The sequence below is a fragment of the Nicotiana attenuata genome, unplaced genomic scaffold (assembly GCF_001879085.1).
Source record: "Nicotiana attenuata strain UT unplaced genomic scaffold, NIATTr2, whole genome shotgun sequence".
NCBI classification, from domain to species: domain Eukaryota; kingdom Viridiplantae; phylum Streptophyta; class Magnoliopsida; order Solanales; family Solanaceae; genus Nicotiana; species Nicotiana attenuata.
The window spans coordinates 12,767-32,068 of record NW_017670898.1 but is presented as its reverse complement, the minus strand read 5'-3'; the positions used below and the strand labels follow the sequence as shown (position 1 = coordinate 32,068).

At 40.0% G+C, this 19,302-nt stretch overlaps 1 protein-coding gene across 1 annotated transcript; it reads right to left on the bottom strand.

The window, feature by feature from the left end:
- Nucleotides 1–535: 535 nt before the first annotated feature.
- LOC109244316 lies at nt 536–3,676 on the bottom strand. The gene is made up of 6 exons (XM_019411378.1): nt 2,934–3,676; nt 2,729–2,837; nt 2,390–2,629; nt 1,940–2,177; nt 1,391–1,854; nt 536–1,132 (listed from the first exon to the last, which is right to left on the bottom strand). Exons 1-6 carry the CDS (start codon nt 3,674–3,676, stop codon nt 536–538), a joined length of 2,391 nt encoding a protein of 796 aa, XP_019266923.1.
- Nucleotides 3,677–19,302: the final 15,626 nt, after the last annotated feature.

Here is a 19,302-nt window from a genome sequence, read left to right as displayed (position 1 = left end):
AGACGAAATGAAATTCAAAATTTAAATTTAATAATTTAATATTGTACTTATATTTGAATTTATAGCTGCTTTAACTTTTGTTTGAAATTGTTATTTTATGGTACTAGTTTCTATGAATGTGTGTTGCACGTTAATATTAGCACATAATGATTCATTCAATTATTTATGTGAAGTAATACCAAATTTTATTAGCGAGATAATTATATATGTTTGGGAAGAATGACATTAAAAAATGCAATAATCATTTAAATACCGATAGGTTACTTTATCATGTTACCATAATACTTGAACTCAAACTAATTGAACATCTTCTAAACAGGTAAAAATAATCAATTTAACTAAGGTAGATAATATTATTATGTACTTTTTTTTTGGCAATAAATGTGAATATTAGCATAGCAATCAAACTGAGTTTTTACATCCCTATGAGCATCCAGTGCATTAGAGCATCTAATACATCCAGACCTCGCAAAGCAATTAATCAATCTAAGTACAATTGAAGTAGTATCTACAGTGGCCTAATTACATAAACTTCTTAAGCACACAGTCTTTGTATCATCAATGAGCATTGGCTTGCTCTCTTGGACTCTGCATACATGCTTACCCTGTATGCTATCTCCTTTTTGATTTGCCCAACACAAAACTCCATCTTCAATGCAATTTGTCTGAAGATCCTCCAGTTCCTAGCTTGCCATGTTTGATACACCATTGCTCCTATGAGTGCTGTTGCAGCCTCTTTCTTTATATGCTTCCAATGCCTTCTACTAATCCATCTTAGTAGTTCTGGTATTGCCTTATTTGGTAACTTGATTCTTGCCCAGTTCATTAAAGCCTCCTTCATATCTTTAAACCAGCTACAATCTCCAAACAAATGCTGCTGTGTTTCAAGTATTCCCTGATCACAAAGGCAGCATTCTGCAGTGTCTGTTATTGGAATGTTTAGCTGCATTAATCTACCCTTTGTTTGTAATTTTTGTTGATAAGCCAACCATAATGCAAACCTATGCCTTGGTAGCAGTATCCTATTCCATATAAGTTTCATTTCCCTGTATCTTGGCAGATATCCCAACATTGCATTGTAACTTCTAGTTACAATATACTGCCCATTTCTGGTCAGCCTGTATGCATTTCCCTGGTACCAGTTTGCCATATTATTCTTCAAACTATTCAACTTCTTCCAATACCAGCTGCAGTCACTTGGTGGCTTGTGTTCCCATATATTCCTGCAGGCTTTCATATATATCCCATGCACCCATCTCACCCATAAAACCTCCTTGTTTGTCACTATTTGCCAAAGAAGTTTTCCCACTGATGCAATATTCCAGTTTTTGTAGCCTTTTATGTTCAGACCACCTCAGATTTTTGGTCTACATAGAACATCCCAGGATACCAAAGCCATTTTTCTGTGACCTTCTACAGAACCCCATAGATACTCCCTACATTTCCTGTCTATTGCTTTAATTACACTTTGAGGCAGAATGAAAACAGCTCCCCAGAAGTTATATACTGCAAAGAGTACAGAGTTGATTACTTGCAGTCTGCCTGCATATGATAAAAGCTTGGCATATCCTGTTTGAATATTTGTTGTGATTTTGTCCAGTAACTGATGACATTCCACCTTGCTCCATTTCTTTGATGTAAGTGGCAATCCCAGGTATCTCATAGGAAGAGTACCCACTGAGAACCCTGTTGCTTTCACAATGGCTTGCTTGCTTTCTTCATCCATTCTTGCTAGGTATATGTTGGATTTCTCCATATTTGCTACCAGACCTGATGCTGCACTGAAATGGTTCAACACCTCCAGCATCCTGTTAATAGACTGACTATTTCCTTTGCAGAATAACATCAAGTCATCTGCAAAAGATCAAATGAGTCAGTTTGGTGCTCTTACACATTGGATGGTATTGAAACTCTGTCATTTCACTCATCTTGTTTAAACCTCTTGTTAAGTATTCCATAACAAGCACAAATAATAGTGGAGACATAGGATCTCCCTGCCTCAATCCTCTTCTTCCTTTAAAATATCTATATCCTGCACCATTCACCTTCACTGTGAACTTAGTTGTTCTAACACATACCATTATTAGTTGAATGAAAGGCATTGGAAAGCCATAGCCTCTGAGTACTTCTTCCAGAAATTCCCATCTTACCATGTCATAGGCCTTCTTTAGATCAATCTTCATCAAGCACCTAGGTGTAGTCTTCCTGTTATAATGTCTTAATAGATCATGACATATTAAGACATTGTGGATAAGTGATTTCCTTTAATGAAAGCTGCTTGGTTATCTGCTACTATCTCCGGTATGATTTTCCTCAATCTGGTGCATATGATCTTGGATATACATTTATATATAACATTGCAGCAAGCTATAGGTCTAAATTGACTTGCCTGGACAGGATTCTTCACTTTTGGTATAAGTGCTATGCTGGTGGAATTGATCTGGGTGAGTAATTCTCCATTTTCAAAGAATTCCAGTACTGCTTTTGTCACATCTCCTCCAATTATTGTCCATGCTGCTTTATAGAAGCCACTCCCATACCCATCTGGTCTAGCGCTTTTGGTGTCATTAATGCTGAAAATTGCTTTCTTCACTTCTTCTCCTGTATATGGTCTTAGTAATTGTAATTGCTATGTGGTTGATAACACTCTCCCATTTTTTAAGAATCCCTGGATGGCATGATCTCTGAATCTTCCCTTTGTTCCTAGTAACTCTTGATAGTAGCCCACAAAAATCTCTGCAATGTCTTCTTGTTCAGTTTGGTTAACTCCATTTTTGTCTTTTAATTGTATGATTGCTTCCTGCATCCTCCTGTATTTGATTACTGAGAAGAAGTACCTAGTATTGTCATCTCCCAGCTTAATCCATGTAGCCTTGCTCCTTTACTGCAGATACACCTCTGCCAAGTATGATGATTTTTTGAACTTTTGATACCTTTGCTTCTCTTCTATCTGTAATCCAGCATCTAGAGGATTCTTGTGAAGTTCTGCTTGTGCCGTGACCAGTGCCAATCTATCTGCATCTGCTTCTTCTATCAAGTTGCTAAAATGTCTCTTCTTTAACCTCTTCAATTCATTCTTTAGCATTTTAAGTTTCCTGACCACCTGAAACATTCTACACCCATCAATCTCATTCATCCATACTCCCTTAACTATGTCTATAAAGTTTGGATGTGATGCCCAAACATTACAGAATTTAAATGTATCTTTTGTCCTCCTGCTAGAGTCTCCCATAGACAGCTTCATTGGACAGTGATCACTAATGCCTTCTTCTAAATATGTAGCCCTGTAGGTTGGTATTAAATTGAGCCATGCTGTATTGATGAATGCCCAATCTATTTTTGAGAAAATCCTATCATTTCCATGCCTATCACTCCAAGTATATCTGCTCCCACTAGTTGGCATCTCCATCAAGTCACACTGATCTATGCATTTTTGAAACTCAATTACTTCTGCTAGGCTTACTGGATTTCCCCCAACCCTATCATCAGTATGTAGGACTGCATTGAAATCACCCATAATTATCCATGGGCCTCCCAGATTCCTATTCATATTCTCAATATAGTTCCACAAACTTCTTCTTTCTTCTTTGGTGTTGAATGCATACACCACAGTCATCATAAATTCTATCTGCAGTCTTCTATGGCTGACCTTGCATGTAACTGCTTGGTCAGTCATTGTAATCACTGTTACATGATAGCAATCCTGCCTCCATGCCACCCAAATTCTCCCATTATAATGCTTACTCAGATTTGTTATACTACCTCATCCTCCAAATAGAGAATTAGCTACCTGATTAATTTTATCTGCCTTTATTTTGTTTCCACCATACAAATCAACCCTATATCTTCTTTGTTACAAAGGAGTTTTACCTCCTTTTGTTTGTTAGGGGCATTCATACCCCTAACATTCCAGCAGATCATGTTATCCATTGGTAATGGGAGGTGCAGCTCTCCCTCCCACATTCCCCTCTCCTTTCCTGCTACCCTCTCCTCCTTCAATATCCTGTGCCTCCAGTATTTGAAAGTTATTGTAGTAACTTCTGTTCCCAGCTTCCTTCCCTTGTTTTGGTTGCCTGTTGATGCTTCTTGAGACATTACTTGGTGTTGTCCAACCTGCAGTACCCTGATTCTCCTGGATTCTTTTCCCCCTTCCTCTATTGTATTGTCTTGGACTTTGCTTATTCCTTCCCCTTCCTTACTATTTGGTGATTTGCCCTGCTTCTCTGTTGAACCTGTCTCTCCTACCACTTTTTGCTCATCTGTTGGCTTAGGTTCTACTGCATGTTTTTTATTTTTACACACCTGCTCATCATGTCCTTATTTCCTACACACTTTGCATAGTGTAGGCTTCCAATCATACTGTACTTTTTTCTCCATTAATAGTCCCCTCTCATTCTTGAACACCACTTTGTCTGGTAATTTAGTGTCCATCTGTACTTCTACGAGGAGCCTTGCAAAGCTTAGCCCTATCTTCTTCTCAGTATTACTATCAACCATCAATGGCCTTCCAACTAAGCTACCAATTTTGCTTAGTCCTTTGAGACTCCAGTATTTGAAATCCAAACCAGGTAATTTTATCCATATAGGCACAGTATATAACTCCTCCTTAGTGAACTCCATATCTATATTCCATGCTTTAACAATAAATGGCTTGTTATCAAAATGATAGATACCTCATTGAAGCACCTCGTTCTTCCCTAAGCTAGTATCAAATCTCACAATTACTATTCCATTTTTCAACATAGAGACTTTATTGATTCCATGTTTTCCCCATATCCTTCTTACATAAGCATTAAGCACAGTAAATGGTGAGTGAGCTCCTAGCACATAGCATACCACTGCATTCTTCCAATACTCAATTTCAGTTTTTATGTCCTCAGTCTCAATTTCACAAACAGGTGTCTTATCATGCACAGCAGGTTCTACGAATTCTAACTTAAATCCAGCATTTGTTACCTTTGTTATGTCGAAATTGTCCCATATAGATCCCCCAGTATTTGCCTCATGAGCAATCTCCATGATCTCTGCTTCATCAGCCCACGATAGTTTTCCACTCCCAGCCCCAGTTTCCCGCGAATTTGGTGAGGTTTTTGAGGATCCCTCACCCAATTCTGAACTTCGCAGCTCCGATGGACTTACATTTAGTGAATTTTCCCTTAAATCCACATCAATTTCCTTTTCCTTCTTCTTCTCCTCACTGCATGCTACTGTTGCATTGCTTCCATTAATTTTCACTTTTTCAAACTGTTTCTCGAGATTCAGACCTTGCTTGCCTTCATCATTCTTCTTCCGCTGCTGGAATTTCATAGTTTCCTTCGCCATTATCGCCTTCTGTGATGGATTTCGAGCTCTCTTGCCCATGGCGCACGTTTGGCTAACGTGCGCTGAGAGAGAAAACCGTCAGAGAATATAGATGTACTTGTAATTTAAAAATATAGAGTATGATCATTCACAACCATTTATGATGTAGTAACTTTTGTTTTGTGCTAATATATATTTTCACTTCATATTCATCGGGAAGTACTGTCTGGATTTTTGTCTCCTATATATATATATATATATATATATATATATATATATAATGTAATCAAAATTGATGTAACCAAAATATTAATACAGACAAGTTAAAAATATAATATAAATGTACAAGAAAATATTATTTCTTCGCCCACAAAAGTTAACTGAAAATGCAAACCTTCACCTTCTTGCATATTTATATCCTATTAATAATCAACTTCCAATGTCATTCTCAAAACACATGCAATAAGTAAGAAAAAGTTGTGAAATAAAATCTGATCTAGAGATAAAACAACTTCTTATTATCTATTGTAGTTTATTCATTTAATTTAAAGAAAAAATCAAATACATTTTCATTCAAGAGTTAGAAGATCTAAACGGGTAATAACTTAGATTGGAAGATCTAACGATTCTATAATATAAATAAAACTACCAAAATAACCTTTGCAATATTTAGAGATTCAAAATATGTTTTGAAATCGACTGATCAAATTGAACTGTATAAAAGCCAACAAACCTACACGTCTTGATAAGTTGACCATAATTTCTGAATTAAATATTTAAACAATCAAGAATTGAGTATAGTAGAATATGTTGGACTTTAAGCCATTGACCTTCAGCAGGGTTCTGGCGTACCAAAGCCGAGCCGAGCCGAGCGACGACGACGACGGCGTGAGAGTTAATTCTCTTCAACTCCTTTTAAGAGCTTTAAGAAGTGATTCTATATATAAGCATACAAATGTGGTTGTCCCTCACCAATGAGGGACAAAGTGCAAGACAAAAGTTCACTTCTTCAAATTTTCGATTTCCCTCCATTTCCAATTCACACTTCTTATACTTTAAAGCCCAATGGCTTAAAGTCCAACATATTCTACTATACTCAATTCTGTAGAGATTTTATCTTTTCCCGATTAAATGTGTACTACTTTTTATTTTCAAAACTTGGAAGCAAAATATTAAAACTTATTTTATGTTGACTTTTTGTTTCAACTATCTGTTTATTTCTAATTCTAACAAAGAAGTTAGTAATGTATTTTAAGTCAAATATATTGATAACTTACAGCGTATTTCTATACAGTTACAAGCAAAAGGATACTTATTTTTTTAGATATTATCTGCACAAATTACTCCAAAGTAGGAATTGCAATAAGCAAAATGGCTGAAAGCTGCAGTCAGTCAAGTACTTTTACTTCTTCCTTTTTTGTTTCCTCTCCCATATTTGACTATAAAACACGCTATTGTTCACAAAGAATCACTGTTGATGCTCCTACTAAAACACCAAAATCGTGCAAAGGATAGTGTTGTTTGACAAACCAATTAATGCATTCCTAGCTATTTCAATGAAAACATCGTACTTCTTTACTATTATTTCCTTTCAGTGAAAATATGCAGTATTTGAACTACTCGACACTGTTAAAGATTTGGTGGGGTTGAGGGATTCGGCCTATTGGACAGAGACATTATCCTCTCACGTTAACTGCCATTCCCAGCTTTGCTTATTTTTGTTTTGACTATTCCTATTTTAGCTAACACACAATAGGAATAGAATTGTAAAAAGCTTCTTATTAAGGGTAGAATTGTAAGTTTAAGCTAAATTGTTTCCAAATTTAGAAAGGTATCATTCTTTTTGGAACGGATCAAAAAGGAAATAGGTTCACAAATAGGAGAGGATGTCTTTCCCCGTAGTTGATGCTGAACAAGGTGCTCCTTCTTCTCTTGTTGAGTTCGCATTGGAAAAAGCTTTTCTGGTTTCATTTTGAAACATGCTTTTTGGTTTGACTTCTGAAAGAGGAAATGAAAAAAAACAGCCCCTCAATATTTAGGAGTTGATCCAAGATTATCCATTAATCTTCTATGTTTATCAAAATTGAACACTTTTTATCTTTTACATTTGTCAAAGTTGAGCACTTTTAGTCTCCCATTATATTTAATACACACAACAATAGTTATTTTAGGCTGATTTAGCTTTATTAAGAAACACATGAACTGCTTCAAAGAACCATTAAGGCGCATTTCTTATGATTCATTTCTGCCCAGTTGCATCGTAAGAAAAACCGTTACTCAGGCAAATTCAACCAAAACGTTGACCGAAATCAAAATAACTCATTTTATAACCAAATTTTTACCATTTTTCACAGATTTTCATATTTAAACTTTCCGGTTATGCGCTCGGATTGCACACGCAAATCGAAGCGAGACTAAAAGAGGTTTTTAAGGCCTCGGAAATACAAAATTTAATTTAAAAAACAAATCACTCATTACTATATTGAGTTAACTTCATTTGAATTTAGACTAATAATGTATATAATTCAATCACTGCTTATCAATTTAAACTAGTAATGCTTATATTTTTCGTATCAGCTAATTTATTATGCATTTAGTTGTTTTAATAGCATAGCACTACGCGTGGAACTAAACATTAAAGAGCCGGTACGGAGCTCGTTTCGAGCTCGGCTATACCTTAACAAAACTCCATTAAGTTCGGGCTCGGCTCGGTACTGAAACAAACTTGTTGAGCTCAGCTCAGCTTGATATTGTAAAACTCGGGTGAGCTTGGCTAGGGCACGACTCATTTTACTCGACTCCTAGGCCTATCCCCGGCTATATATGCAAAAGAATAAGTTCTATTATTGTGTACAAATCACTAATTTTGAATTTTTTTATAAAAATTAAACTTTTTGGATTAATTTTAAATTTTGATGAAATTTCTCTAGTTTGTATATCAATTTATCATGATATTGATAATAAAAAAACTAATTATATAAAATTGAAATTTTATAATAACTACTAATTTATTGTGGTTAGAATATTACTATTATTGCGGTAATTTCAAATGCATGACAAAAATGTGTATTTAGCTATAAAAGTTTATTGGAACTCTAACTTTGTGGCTATATCATTTTGTTGTGACAAACAATTTTAGCAACTAATCGTTAACAATTGCTACGATTTTTCTAAACTGAAGCAGAATGATTTGTTTAGCTATAAAATTATGTTATAATTAATTTACTGAGTCCAAAAGATTACAATAGCTATGGTGACTTCAAACGCCTAGCAGCAACTTGTGATTAGCTTCAAACTTATTGTATCTGTAAATTTGTGGGTATATCATTTGTAACTATTGCCACGGTTTTTATAATTAGTAGCAAGTTTTCATTTAGCTACAACATTTTATTTTAAATATTGTATTGTAGCTAAAAGATTACTTTTGCTACAATAACTTTAGAAGTGTGGCGAAAAACTGTGATTAGCTACGACATTTTATAGTAGCAATAAATTTATAGCTATTTAGGATATTATTGCCACGATAACTAGCAATTATAGCAAAAGTGAGGAAGCAGCTTTGTCAATTTATTTTCGTAGCTAATAAATTTTACGAATTTATAAATAGATACTAGCCACGATTTTTAAATTCATAGCTGAGATTTTGTAGCTATAGGTGCATAATATTGTAGTGTCCCTTGTGTGTTATTATATATAGGTGTTTTATTACAAGATGACCCTCCTTTAGAAGAAATTTCACGATATTAGGCTGATAGTAACTTTTAGGCTTGAAATAATTACTCGTAAAGAAAGAATTCTCCTCATATTTTTTGGTGTGTACTTAACAATAGCTAGTTGTCACGACCCGGATTTTTCGCCCTCGGGAGTCGTGATGGCGCCTACTAATGTGAGCTAGGCAAGCCAATTTTTGAACAGATTACCTTTACCCATTTTTAAATTCGTTAGCAGTTATAATCCAACAGTTAATGATCTACAAAATTTAACAAGCGGAAGACTTAAATTTCGAGTTTAATAATACTGCTAATACCATTTCATGACAAACTACCCAAGATTGGTGTGACAATTTCACAGACTGTCTGAGAGTACTAAATACAATCGTTTGAAAGAAATATAACACTGTTTGTCTCGAAAACATGAGATAACAGAATGAAATATAAGATAGAGGAGACGCCGGGCCTGCGGACACGTGCAAGGCTACCTCGGAGTCTCGGTGGGCTGAAGGCTGGCTCCCGAGCTACTGCTGTTGTCCGGGACCTGGATCTGTGCAAAAGAGCACAGAGTGTAGTATCAGCACAACCGACCCCATGTGCTGGTAAGTGCCTAGCCTAACCTCGGCGAAGTAGTGACGAGGCTAGGACCAGACTATCAAATAAACCTGTGCAGTTATATAATGTACAGCGGAAAGTAAAGCAGGTATAAGCAAGTAAGGATGGGAGGGGGGAAACATGCTTCGGGGAATAACAGGTAAAAACAGAATATCAAGAGAACTATAAAGGAGTCAAAATCCAACCACTAGCAAGAATAAGGAAAACAAAGGCAGATTTCACTTTCTTTTCACATCTTGTTGCAGGCGTGCAACCCGATCCCATTTCATGTATCTCGTGGCTGACGTACCACCCGCTCCCATTTCATTACACCTCGTGGTAGGCGTACCACCCGCTCCCATTTCATTACATCTCGTAGTAGGCGTACCACCCGCTCCCATTTTATTATATCTCGTGGTAGGCGTACCACCCGCTCCCATTTCATTATATCTCGTGGTAGGCAAACCACCCGCTCCCATTTTATTATATCTCGTGGTAGGCGTACCACCCGCTCCCATTTCATATTATTGCGGCGTGCAACCCGATCCATATATAATATTGTTGCGGCTGCAACTCGATCCATATATAATATTGTTGCGGCGTGCAACCCGATCCATATATAATATTGTTGCGGCGTGCAACCCGATCCATATATAATATTGTTGCGGCGTGCAACCCGATCCATATATAATATTTTCAATTATAACAAGAGTCCCGACAAGGGATCTAAAGGTCTACACTATCCCGGCAAGGGAAAAAGAAACAGCTATAACCAAACTTGTTACAACACCTATCTACTTCAGCCATACCCAAACTTATTGCAATACCTAACTACCTCAGCTATACCCGAACTTGTTACAATACTTAACTACCTTATCTATACCCAAACTTGTTGCAACACCTAACTACCTTAGCTATACCCAAACTTGTTCCAACATCTAACTACCTCAGCTATAACCATAATCCTTACCTAACACAAAGAATCATCAACCTAAGTATCTGTAATATCAATTAAGAACACAATACAAGGGAACCACAACTCAACAATAGCCCGGCAAGGGGGCAACATAATGATCTCTCCTCTTTCTCACTTTTATTTCACCATTCACTTCATCACTCTAGCCACTGCTCTAGAGGTTCAATTATCACTTATACTTTCACAATTCATTATACAACTGGAGCCAACGTTCCTCAACGTTCATAGGTCACAATTCTCTTCACAACTTTACACAACAAATAAAAATTTTCACCAAGGCATGAATAATACAACGAAATCATGGAAATCACAATATAAGACTCACGGTCATGCTCGACACCGACGTATAGATACTCGTCACCATGCCTATACATCGTACTCAACAAGAAACAAATAGAAAATAGGACGCAACTCCTAATCCCTCAAGCTAAGGTTAGACCAAACACTTACCTCGATGCCTTGAACACAACTCAAGTCTCAATTATAGCTTTACCCCTTGATTCCACCGCCAATTCGCTCGTATCTAATCACAAATTACTTAATTACATCAATAAGTGCTAAATGAATCAACCCAAATGCATGAAAATGAGTTTTCCAAAGTTTTACCCAAAAAGTGAAAAATCGCCCCGGGCCCACATGGTCAAAACCCGAGGTTCGAACCAAAACCGGATTACCCATTCCCCCACAAACTCGAATATATAATTTATTTTGAAATCGGACCTCAAATCGAGGTCCAAATCCCCAATTTTTGAAAAACCTAGGTTCTACCCAAAACACCCAATTTCACCCATGAAAATCTTTGATTTTAGGTTGAAATCATGTTAAAAGATGTTAATGATTGAAAGAAATGAGTAAAAACTAACTTACAATTGATTTGGAAGAAGACTTGTTCTTGGAAAATCTTCTAAGTGTGTTTGGGTTTGAGAAAATATGAAAAATGGGGTACAAAATCGTTTAAGTGTAAAATTGCAGGTCTCTGATATGGGAAATGCGAACAGGGGTTCGCAATTGCGAACCCCGACCTCTTAGATGTGGGAAATGCGAAACAGGGTTCGCATTTGCGAACCCTTCTGAAATTCCCAATTTTCGCATTTGCGATCCTTCTGTCGCATTTGCGATTTCGCATTTGCGATAGATTGGTCGCATTTTCGACCGCGGGCGGAAAAGGGAAGCTTCGCATTTGCGATGACAAACGTCGCATTTGCGATCAGGCCTGCCCAGGTCCCATCTTCGCAATTGCGATGCATGGCTCGCATTTGCAAGCTCGCATTTGCGAGGCTAGCTTCGCAAATGCGAAGCCTGCAGATCAGAGACATACCAGCTAAATTTTAAGTTCAAAATGCACCCCGTGGCCTATCCAAAACTCACCCGAGCCCTCGGGGCTCCAAACCAAATATACACACAACCTCAAAAACATCCTACAGACTCATTCATGCGATCAAATCGCCAAACTAACATCATAAACATCGAATTAAACCTCAAAATCCAAGAATTCTTTCAAACTTCATAAAACATCGAATTTTCCAATTTAGGTCCGAATAACGTCAAAAGACGTCCGTTTTCAATCAAATTTCACAGGAATGACTTAAACCATATATAAGACTTGTACCGGGCGCCGGAACCAAAATACTGTCCCGATACCAACACTTTCTAATCAATTTTCATTTCAAATTTCAGAAAACAATTTTACAAAAAAATTCATTTCTCGGGCTTGGTACCTCGGAATTCGATTCCGGGTATACGCCCAAGTCCCATATTTTCCTACGGACCCTCCGGGATCGTCAAATCATGGTTCTGGGTCCGTTTACCCTAAACGTTGACCAAGGTCAAATTTATTCATTTTAACATCAAAACTTAGCATTTTTTACAAAATTTCATATTTAAGATTTCTGGCTACGTGCGTGGACTGCGCACGCAAATCGAGGCAACTCTAAATGAGGTTTTCAAGGCCTCGGAGTCATAGAATTCAATTAAAGATAGGTGATGACCATTTGGGTAGTCACATTCTCCACCTCTAAAACAACCGTTCGTCCTCGAACGGACAGAAGAAGAAAGTACCTGAGTCGGGGAAAAGATGAGTATAATGGTTCCGCATATCGGACTCGGACTCCCAGGGCGATGCCTCAGGAGGCTGACCTCTCCACTAAACACGAACAGAAGGGAAACTCTTCGACCTCATCTGACGAACCTGCCGGTCTAGAATAGCCACCGGCTCTTCCTCATAAGACAAGTCCTTGTCCAACTGGACAGTGTTGAAATCTAACACGTGGGCTAGATCGCCGTGATACCTCCGAAGCATGGACACATGAAACATTGGATGCACGACTGATAAGCTCGGCGGTAAAGCAAGTCTATAAGCCACCTCTCCCACTTGATCAAGAATCTCAAACGGACCAATGAACCTAGGGCTAAGCTTGCCCTTCTTCCCAAATCTCATCACGCCCTTCATAGGTGACACTCGGAGCAATACCCGTTCACATACCATAAAAGCCACATCTCGAACCTTGCATTCTGCATAGCTCTTTTGCCTGGACTGAGCTGAACGAAGCCTATCCTGAATGATCCTGACCTTGTCCAAGGCCTCCTGAACCAGATCCGCACCCAACAACCGAGCCTCTCCCGGCTCAAACCATCCAACCGGAGACCGACACCGACTACCATATACAGCCTCATAAAGAGCCATCTGGATACTCGATTGGTAGCTGTTGTTGTAGGCAAACTCCGCTAAAGGCAAAAACTGATCCCACGACCCTCGAAAGTCAATGACACAAGCTCGAAGCATATCCTCAAAAATCTGAATAGCCCGCTCGGACTGACCGTCCGTCTGGGATGAAATGTTGTGCTCAACTCAACTCGTGTGCCCAACTCTCGCTGAACTGCTCTCCAGAAACGCGAGGTAGACTGCGTACCTCGGTCCGAAATGATAGACATGGGCACACCATGAAGACGAACAATCTCCCGGATATGAATCTCAGCTAACCCCTCGAAAGAATAGGAGACTGCCACGGGAATGAAACGCGCTGACTTGGTCAGCCTATCAACAATGACCCATACTACGTCGAATTTCCTCCGAGTCTGCGGGAGTCCAACAACGAAGTCCATAGAGATCCGCTCCCACTTCCACTCGGGAAGCTCAATCCTCTAAAATAATCCACCAGGCCTCTGATGCTCATACTTAACCTGCTGACAATTCAAACACCGATCCACGTATGCAATGATATCCTTCTTCATTCTACGCCACAAATAATGCTGCCGCAAATCCTGATACATCTTCGCGGCGCCCGGATGAATAGAGTACCGGGAGCTACGGGCCTCCTCTAAGATCAAATCTCGAAGCCCATCCACATTAGGCACACAACTCGACCCTGCAATCTCAAAACTCCACCATCATCTAAGGTAACCTGCCTGGCATCTCCGCGCTGCACCGTGTCTCTAAGGACACACGAATGGGAATCATTATACTGCCGATCACGGATACGCTCCAAAAATGAAGAACGAGCGACCGTGCAAGCTAACACACGACTGGGCTCAGAAACATCCAGCCTCACAAACTGATTGGCCAAAGCCTGAACATCCAAAGCAAGCGGCCTCTCGCCGACCGGAATATAAGCAAGACTGCCCATACTGGCTGACTTCCTACTCAAAGCATCGGCCACCACATTGGCCTTTCCCGGATGATATAAAATGGTGATATCATAATCTTTCAACAACTCCAACCACCTCCTCTGCCTCAAATTCAAGTCCTTTTGCTTGAACAATACTGAAGACTCTTGTGATCTGTGAACACCTCACATGCCACGCCATACAGATAATGCCTTCAAATCTTCAATGCGTGAACTATGGCTGCAACTCCAAATCATGAACCTTATAATTCTTCTCATGAATCTTCAACTACCGTGAAGCATAGGCAATGGCCTTGCCATCCTGCATCAACACTGCGCCAAGCCCAATGCGAGAAGCATCACAATAAACTGTATAAGGCCCTAAACCTGTGGGCGAAACCAACACCGGTGCCGTAGTCAGAGCTGTCTTGAGCTTCTGGAAGCTCGCCTCACACTCGTACGACCACCTGAACTGGGCAACCTTCTGGGTCAACCTGATCATCGGGGATGCGATAGATGAAAACCCCTCTACGAACCGATGATGGTAGCCTGCCAATCCCAAGACACTCCGAATCTCTGTAGCTGATGATGGTCTAGGCCAGTTCTTGACTGCCTCAATCTCCTTCGGATCAACCTGAATACCCTCTGCTGACACAACATGACCCAGGAATGCAACTGAACTCAATCAGAACTCACACTTTGAAAACTTGGCGTACAACTGACTATCCCTCAAAGTCTGAAGAACCACTCTAAGATGCTGCTCGTGCTCCTCCTGGCTGCGGGAATATATCAATATATCATCAATCCTCTGCAATGGATACTTATTCTTGATTGTAACCTTGTTCAACTACCGGTAATCAATACACATCCCCATCGAACCATCTTTTTCTTAACAAACAACACCGGCGCACCCCAAGGCGAAACACTAGGTCTAATGAAACCCTACTCAAGCAAGTCTTGCAACTGCTCCTTTAACTCTTTCAACTCGGGCGGGGCCATATGATACGGTGGGATAGAAATAGGCTGAGTGCTCGGAGCCAAATCAATGCAAAAGTCAATATCCCTGTCGGGTGGCATACCCGGCAGGTCTGAAGGGAAAAAAAAACCTCAGGAAGCTCACGAACAACGGGCACAGAATCAATGGAAGGAACCTCAGCACTAAAATCACGAACATATGCCAAATAGGCCAAACACCCCTTCTCGACCATACGTCGAGTCTTCACATAAGAGATAACGCTGCGGGTAGAATGACCAGGAGTCCCTCTCCACTCTAAACGAGGCATACCCGGTAAAGCTAAGGTCACAGTCTTGGCGTGACAGTCCAAGATAGCACGGTAAGGTGACAACCATCCATTCCCAATATGACACCGAAATCATCCACGTCTAGAAGAAGCAAATCTACAGAGTCTCAAGACCTCCAAAAACCATTATACATGAACAATGGACGCGATCCACCACAATAGAATCACCCGCCGGCGTAGACACATAAACAGGGGCACTCTAAGAATCACTAGGCATGACCAGATACGACGCAAAATAAAACCGAAGCTTCTCTACCACAAACCAGAACGCCTGCACCTCCACCTCTAATACCTTTGCCTCCACCTCTAGCATCTCTACCTCCACCTCCCCCCTCTAATACCTCTCTCCGAGCGATGTGGAGAAACTTCTCCAGAAATAGCTGCGTGAACTGCTCCCAAGTCAAAGCTGGCGATCCGGCTGGCTAGCCAAGAAATAATCTCTCCACCAAGTCTTGGCGGATCCAGACGAGCGAAAAGTAGCAAAATCGACCCCATTGGTCTCAACTATCCCTATGTTTCTGAGAACCTTATGACAACTGTGTTGATAATCCTGGGGATCCTCAGTAGATGCACCGCTGAATGTAATAGTGAAGAGCTTGGGGAAACTTATCCAATCTCCACAAAGCCTCCGAAGACGTAGCTGATCTATCACCGGTCTGTGCTGCTGCTCGGCTGAAGAAGCGGTACGTGACCTCGCCATTCGCGAAAGGACAAGAGTAGAGGTTTCAATCAGCATTGAGAAACCAAACCGCACGACAAGAAATAAACAATATGAAGTTTTTCCTAACTCTGTAGCCTCTAGGATAAATACAGACGTCTCCGTACCGATCCCTCAGACTCTACTAAGCTTGTCTGTGAACTGTGAGACCCAGGTAACCTAGAGCTCTGATACCAACTTGTCACGACCCGGATTTTCCACCCTCGGGAGTCGTGATGGCACCTACTAATATGAGCTAGGCAAGCCAATTTCTGAACAGATGGTCAGCTCAGTCAGAGCGAAAGCGGTCAGGCAAGGTTATCGTCAGACAATGTAGTGCAATTACCTTTACCCATTTTTAAATTCATTAACAGTTATAATCCAACAGTTAATGATCTACAAAATTTAACAAGCGGAAGACTTAAATTTCGAGTTTAATAATACTGCTAATACCATTCCATGACAAACTACCCAATATTGGTGTCACAACTTCACAGACTGTCTAAGAGTACTAAATGCAATCGTTTGAAAGAAATATAACATTGTTTGTCTCGAAAACATGAGATAACAGAATGAAATATAAGATAGAGGAGACGCCGGGCCTGCGGACGCGTGCAAGGCTACCTCGGAGTCTCGGTGGGCTGAAGGCTGGCTCCCGAGCTACTGCTGCTGTCCGGGACCTAGATCGGTGCAAAAGAGCACGGAGTGTAGTATCAGCACAACCGACCTCATGTGCTGGTAAGTGCCTAGCCTAACCTCGGCGAAGTAGTGACGAGGCTAGGACCAGACTATCAGATAAACCAGTGCAGTTATATAATATACAGCGGAAAATAAAGCATGTATAAGCAAGTAAGAATGGGAGGGGGGAAACATGCTTCAGGGAATAACATGTAAAAATAGAATATCAAGAGAACTATAAAGGAGTCAAAATCCAACCACTAGCAAGAATAAGGAAAACAAGGGTAGATTTCACTTACTTTTCACATCTTGTTGCAGGCGTGAAACCGATCCCATTTTATGTATCTCGTGGCAGGCGTGTCACCCGCTCCCATTTCATTATACCTCGTGGTAGGTGTACCACCCGCTCCCATTTTATTACATCTCGTAGTAGGCATACCACCCGCTCCCATTTTATTATATCTCGTGGTAGGCGTACCACCCGCTCCCATTTTATTATATCTCCTGGTAGGCGTACCGCCCGCTCCCATTTTATTATATCTCGTGGTAGGCGTACCACCCGCTCCCATTTCATATTGTTGCGGCGTGCAACCCGATCCATATATAATATTGTTGCGGCGTGCAACCCGATCCATATATAATATTGTTGCGGCGTGCAACCCGATCCATATATAATATTATTGCGGCGTGCAACCCGATCCATATATAATATTATTGCGGCGTGCAACCCGATCCATATATAATATTGTTGCGGCGTGCAACCCGATCCATATATAATATTTACAATTATAACAAGAGTCCCGACAAGGGATCAAAAGGTCTACACTATCCCGGCAAGGGAAAAAGAAACAGCTATAACCAAACTTGTTACAAACACTTACCTCGATGCCTTGAACACAACTCAAGTCTCAATTATAGCTTTACCCCTTGATTCCACCGCCAATTCGCTCGTATCTAATCACAAATTACTTAATTACATCAATAAGTGCTAAATGAATCAACCCAAATGCATGAAAATGAGTTTTCCAAAGTTTTACCCAAAAAGTGAAAAATCGCCCGGGCCCACATGGTCAAAACCCGAGGTTCGAACCAAAACCCGATTACCCATTCCCCCACAAACTCAAATATATAATTTGTTTTGAAATCGGACCTCAAATCGAGGTCCAAATCCCCAATTTTTGAAAAACCTAGGTTCTACCCAAAACACTCAATTTCCCCCATAAAAATCTTTGATTTTAGGTTGAAATCATGTTAAAAGATGTTAATGATTGAAAGAAATGAGTAAAAACTAACTTACAATTGATTTGGAAGAAGACTTGTTCTTGCAAAATCGCCTAAGTGTGTTTGGGTTTGAGAAAATATGAAAAATGGGGTTCAAATCGTTTAAGTATAAAATTGCAGGTCTCTCATATGGGAAATGCGAATAGGGGTTCGCAATTGCGAACCCCGACCTCTCAGATGTGGGAAATGCGAAACAGGGTTCGCATTTGCGAACCCTTCTGAAATTCCCAATTTTTGCATTTGCGATCCTTCTGTCGCATTTGTGATTCCGCATTTGCAATAGATTGGTCGCATTTGCATCCTCAGGCGGAAAGGGGAAGCTTCGCATTTGCGATGACAAACGTCGCATTTGCGATCAGGCCTGCCCAGGTCCCATCTTCGCAATTGCGATGCATGGCTCGCATTTGCGAGGCTGGCTTTGCAAATGCGAAGCCTGCAGATCAGAGACACACCAGCTAATTTTTAAGTTCAAAATGCACCCCGTGGCCTATCCAAAACTCACCCGAGCCCTCGGGGCTCCAAACCAAATATACACACAACCTCAAAAATATCCTATGGACTCATTCGTACGATCAAATCACCAAACTAACATCATAAACATCGAATTAAACCTCAAAATCCAAGAATTCTTTCAAACTTCATAAAACATCGAATTTTCCAATTTAGGTCTGAATCACGTCAAACGACGTCTGTTTTCGACCAAATTTCACAGGAATGACTTAAACCATATATAAGACTTGTACCGGGCGCCGGAACCAAAATACGGTCCCGATACCAACACGTTCTAATCAATTTTTGTTTCAAATTTTCTTAAACAATTTCAGAAAACAATTTTACAAAAAAATTCATTTCTCGGGCTTGGGAACTCGGAATTCGATTCCGGGCATACGCCCAAGTCCCATATTTTCCTACGGATTCTCCGGGACCGTCAAATCACGGTTCCGGGTCCGTTTACCCAAAAGGTTGACCAAGGTCAAATTTATTCATTTTAACATCAAAACTTAGCATTTTTCACAAAAATTTATATTTAAGCTTTCCGACTACGCACCTGGACTGCGCACGCAAATCGAGGCAACTCTAAATGAGGTTTTCAAGGCCTCGGAGTCATAGAATTCAATTAAAAACAGGTGATGACCCTTTGGGTCGTCACAGGTGTTTAGAA

What these genes read in the sequence shown, in the direction of transcription:
- LOC109244316 (XM_019411378.1), bottom strand. Translation starts at nt 3,676, where the DNA reads ATGACTGACCAAGCAGTTACATGCAAGGTCAGCCATAGAAGACTGCAG. An exon ending in AAGTGAAGAATCCTGTCCAG is followed by an intron (nt 2,178 to 2,389) that starts GCAAGTCAATTT and finishes TGCTTGATGAAG; the next exon opens with ATTGATCTAAAGAAGGCCTA. An exon ending in TATGGAATACTTAACAAGAG is followed by an intron (nt 1,855 to 1,939) that starts GTTTAAACAAGA and finishes GATCTTTTGCAG; the next exon opens with ATGACTTGATGTTATTCTGC.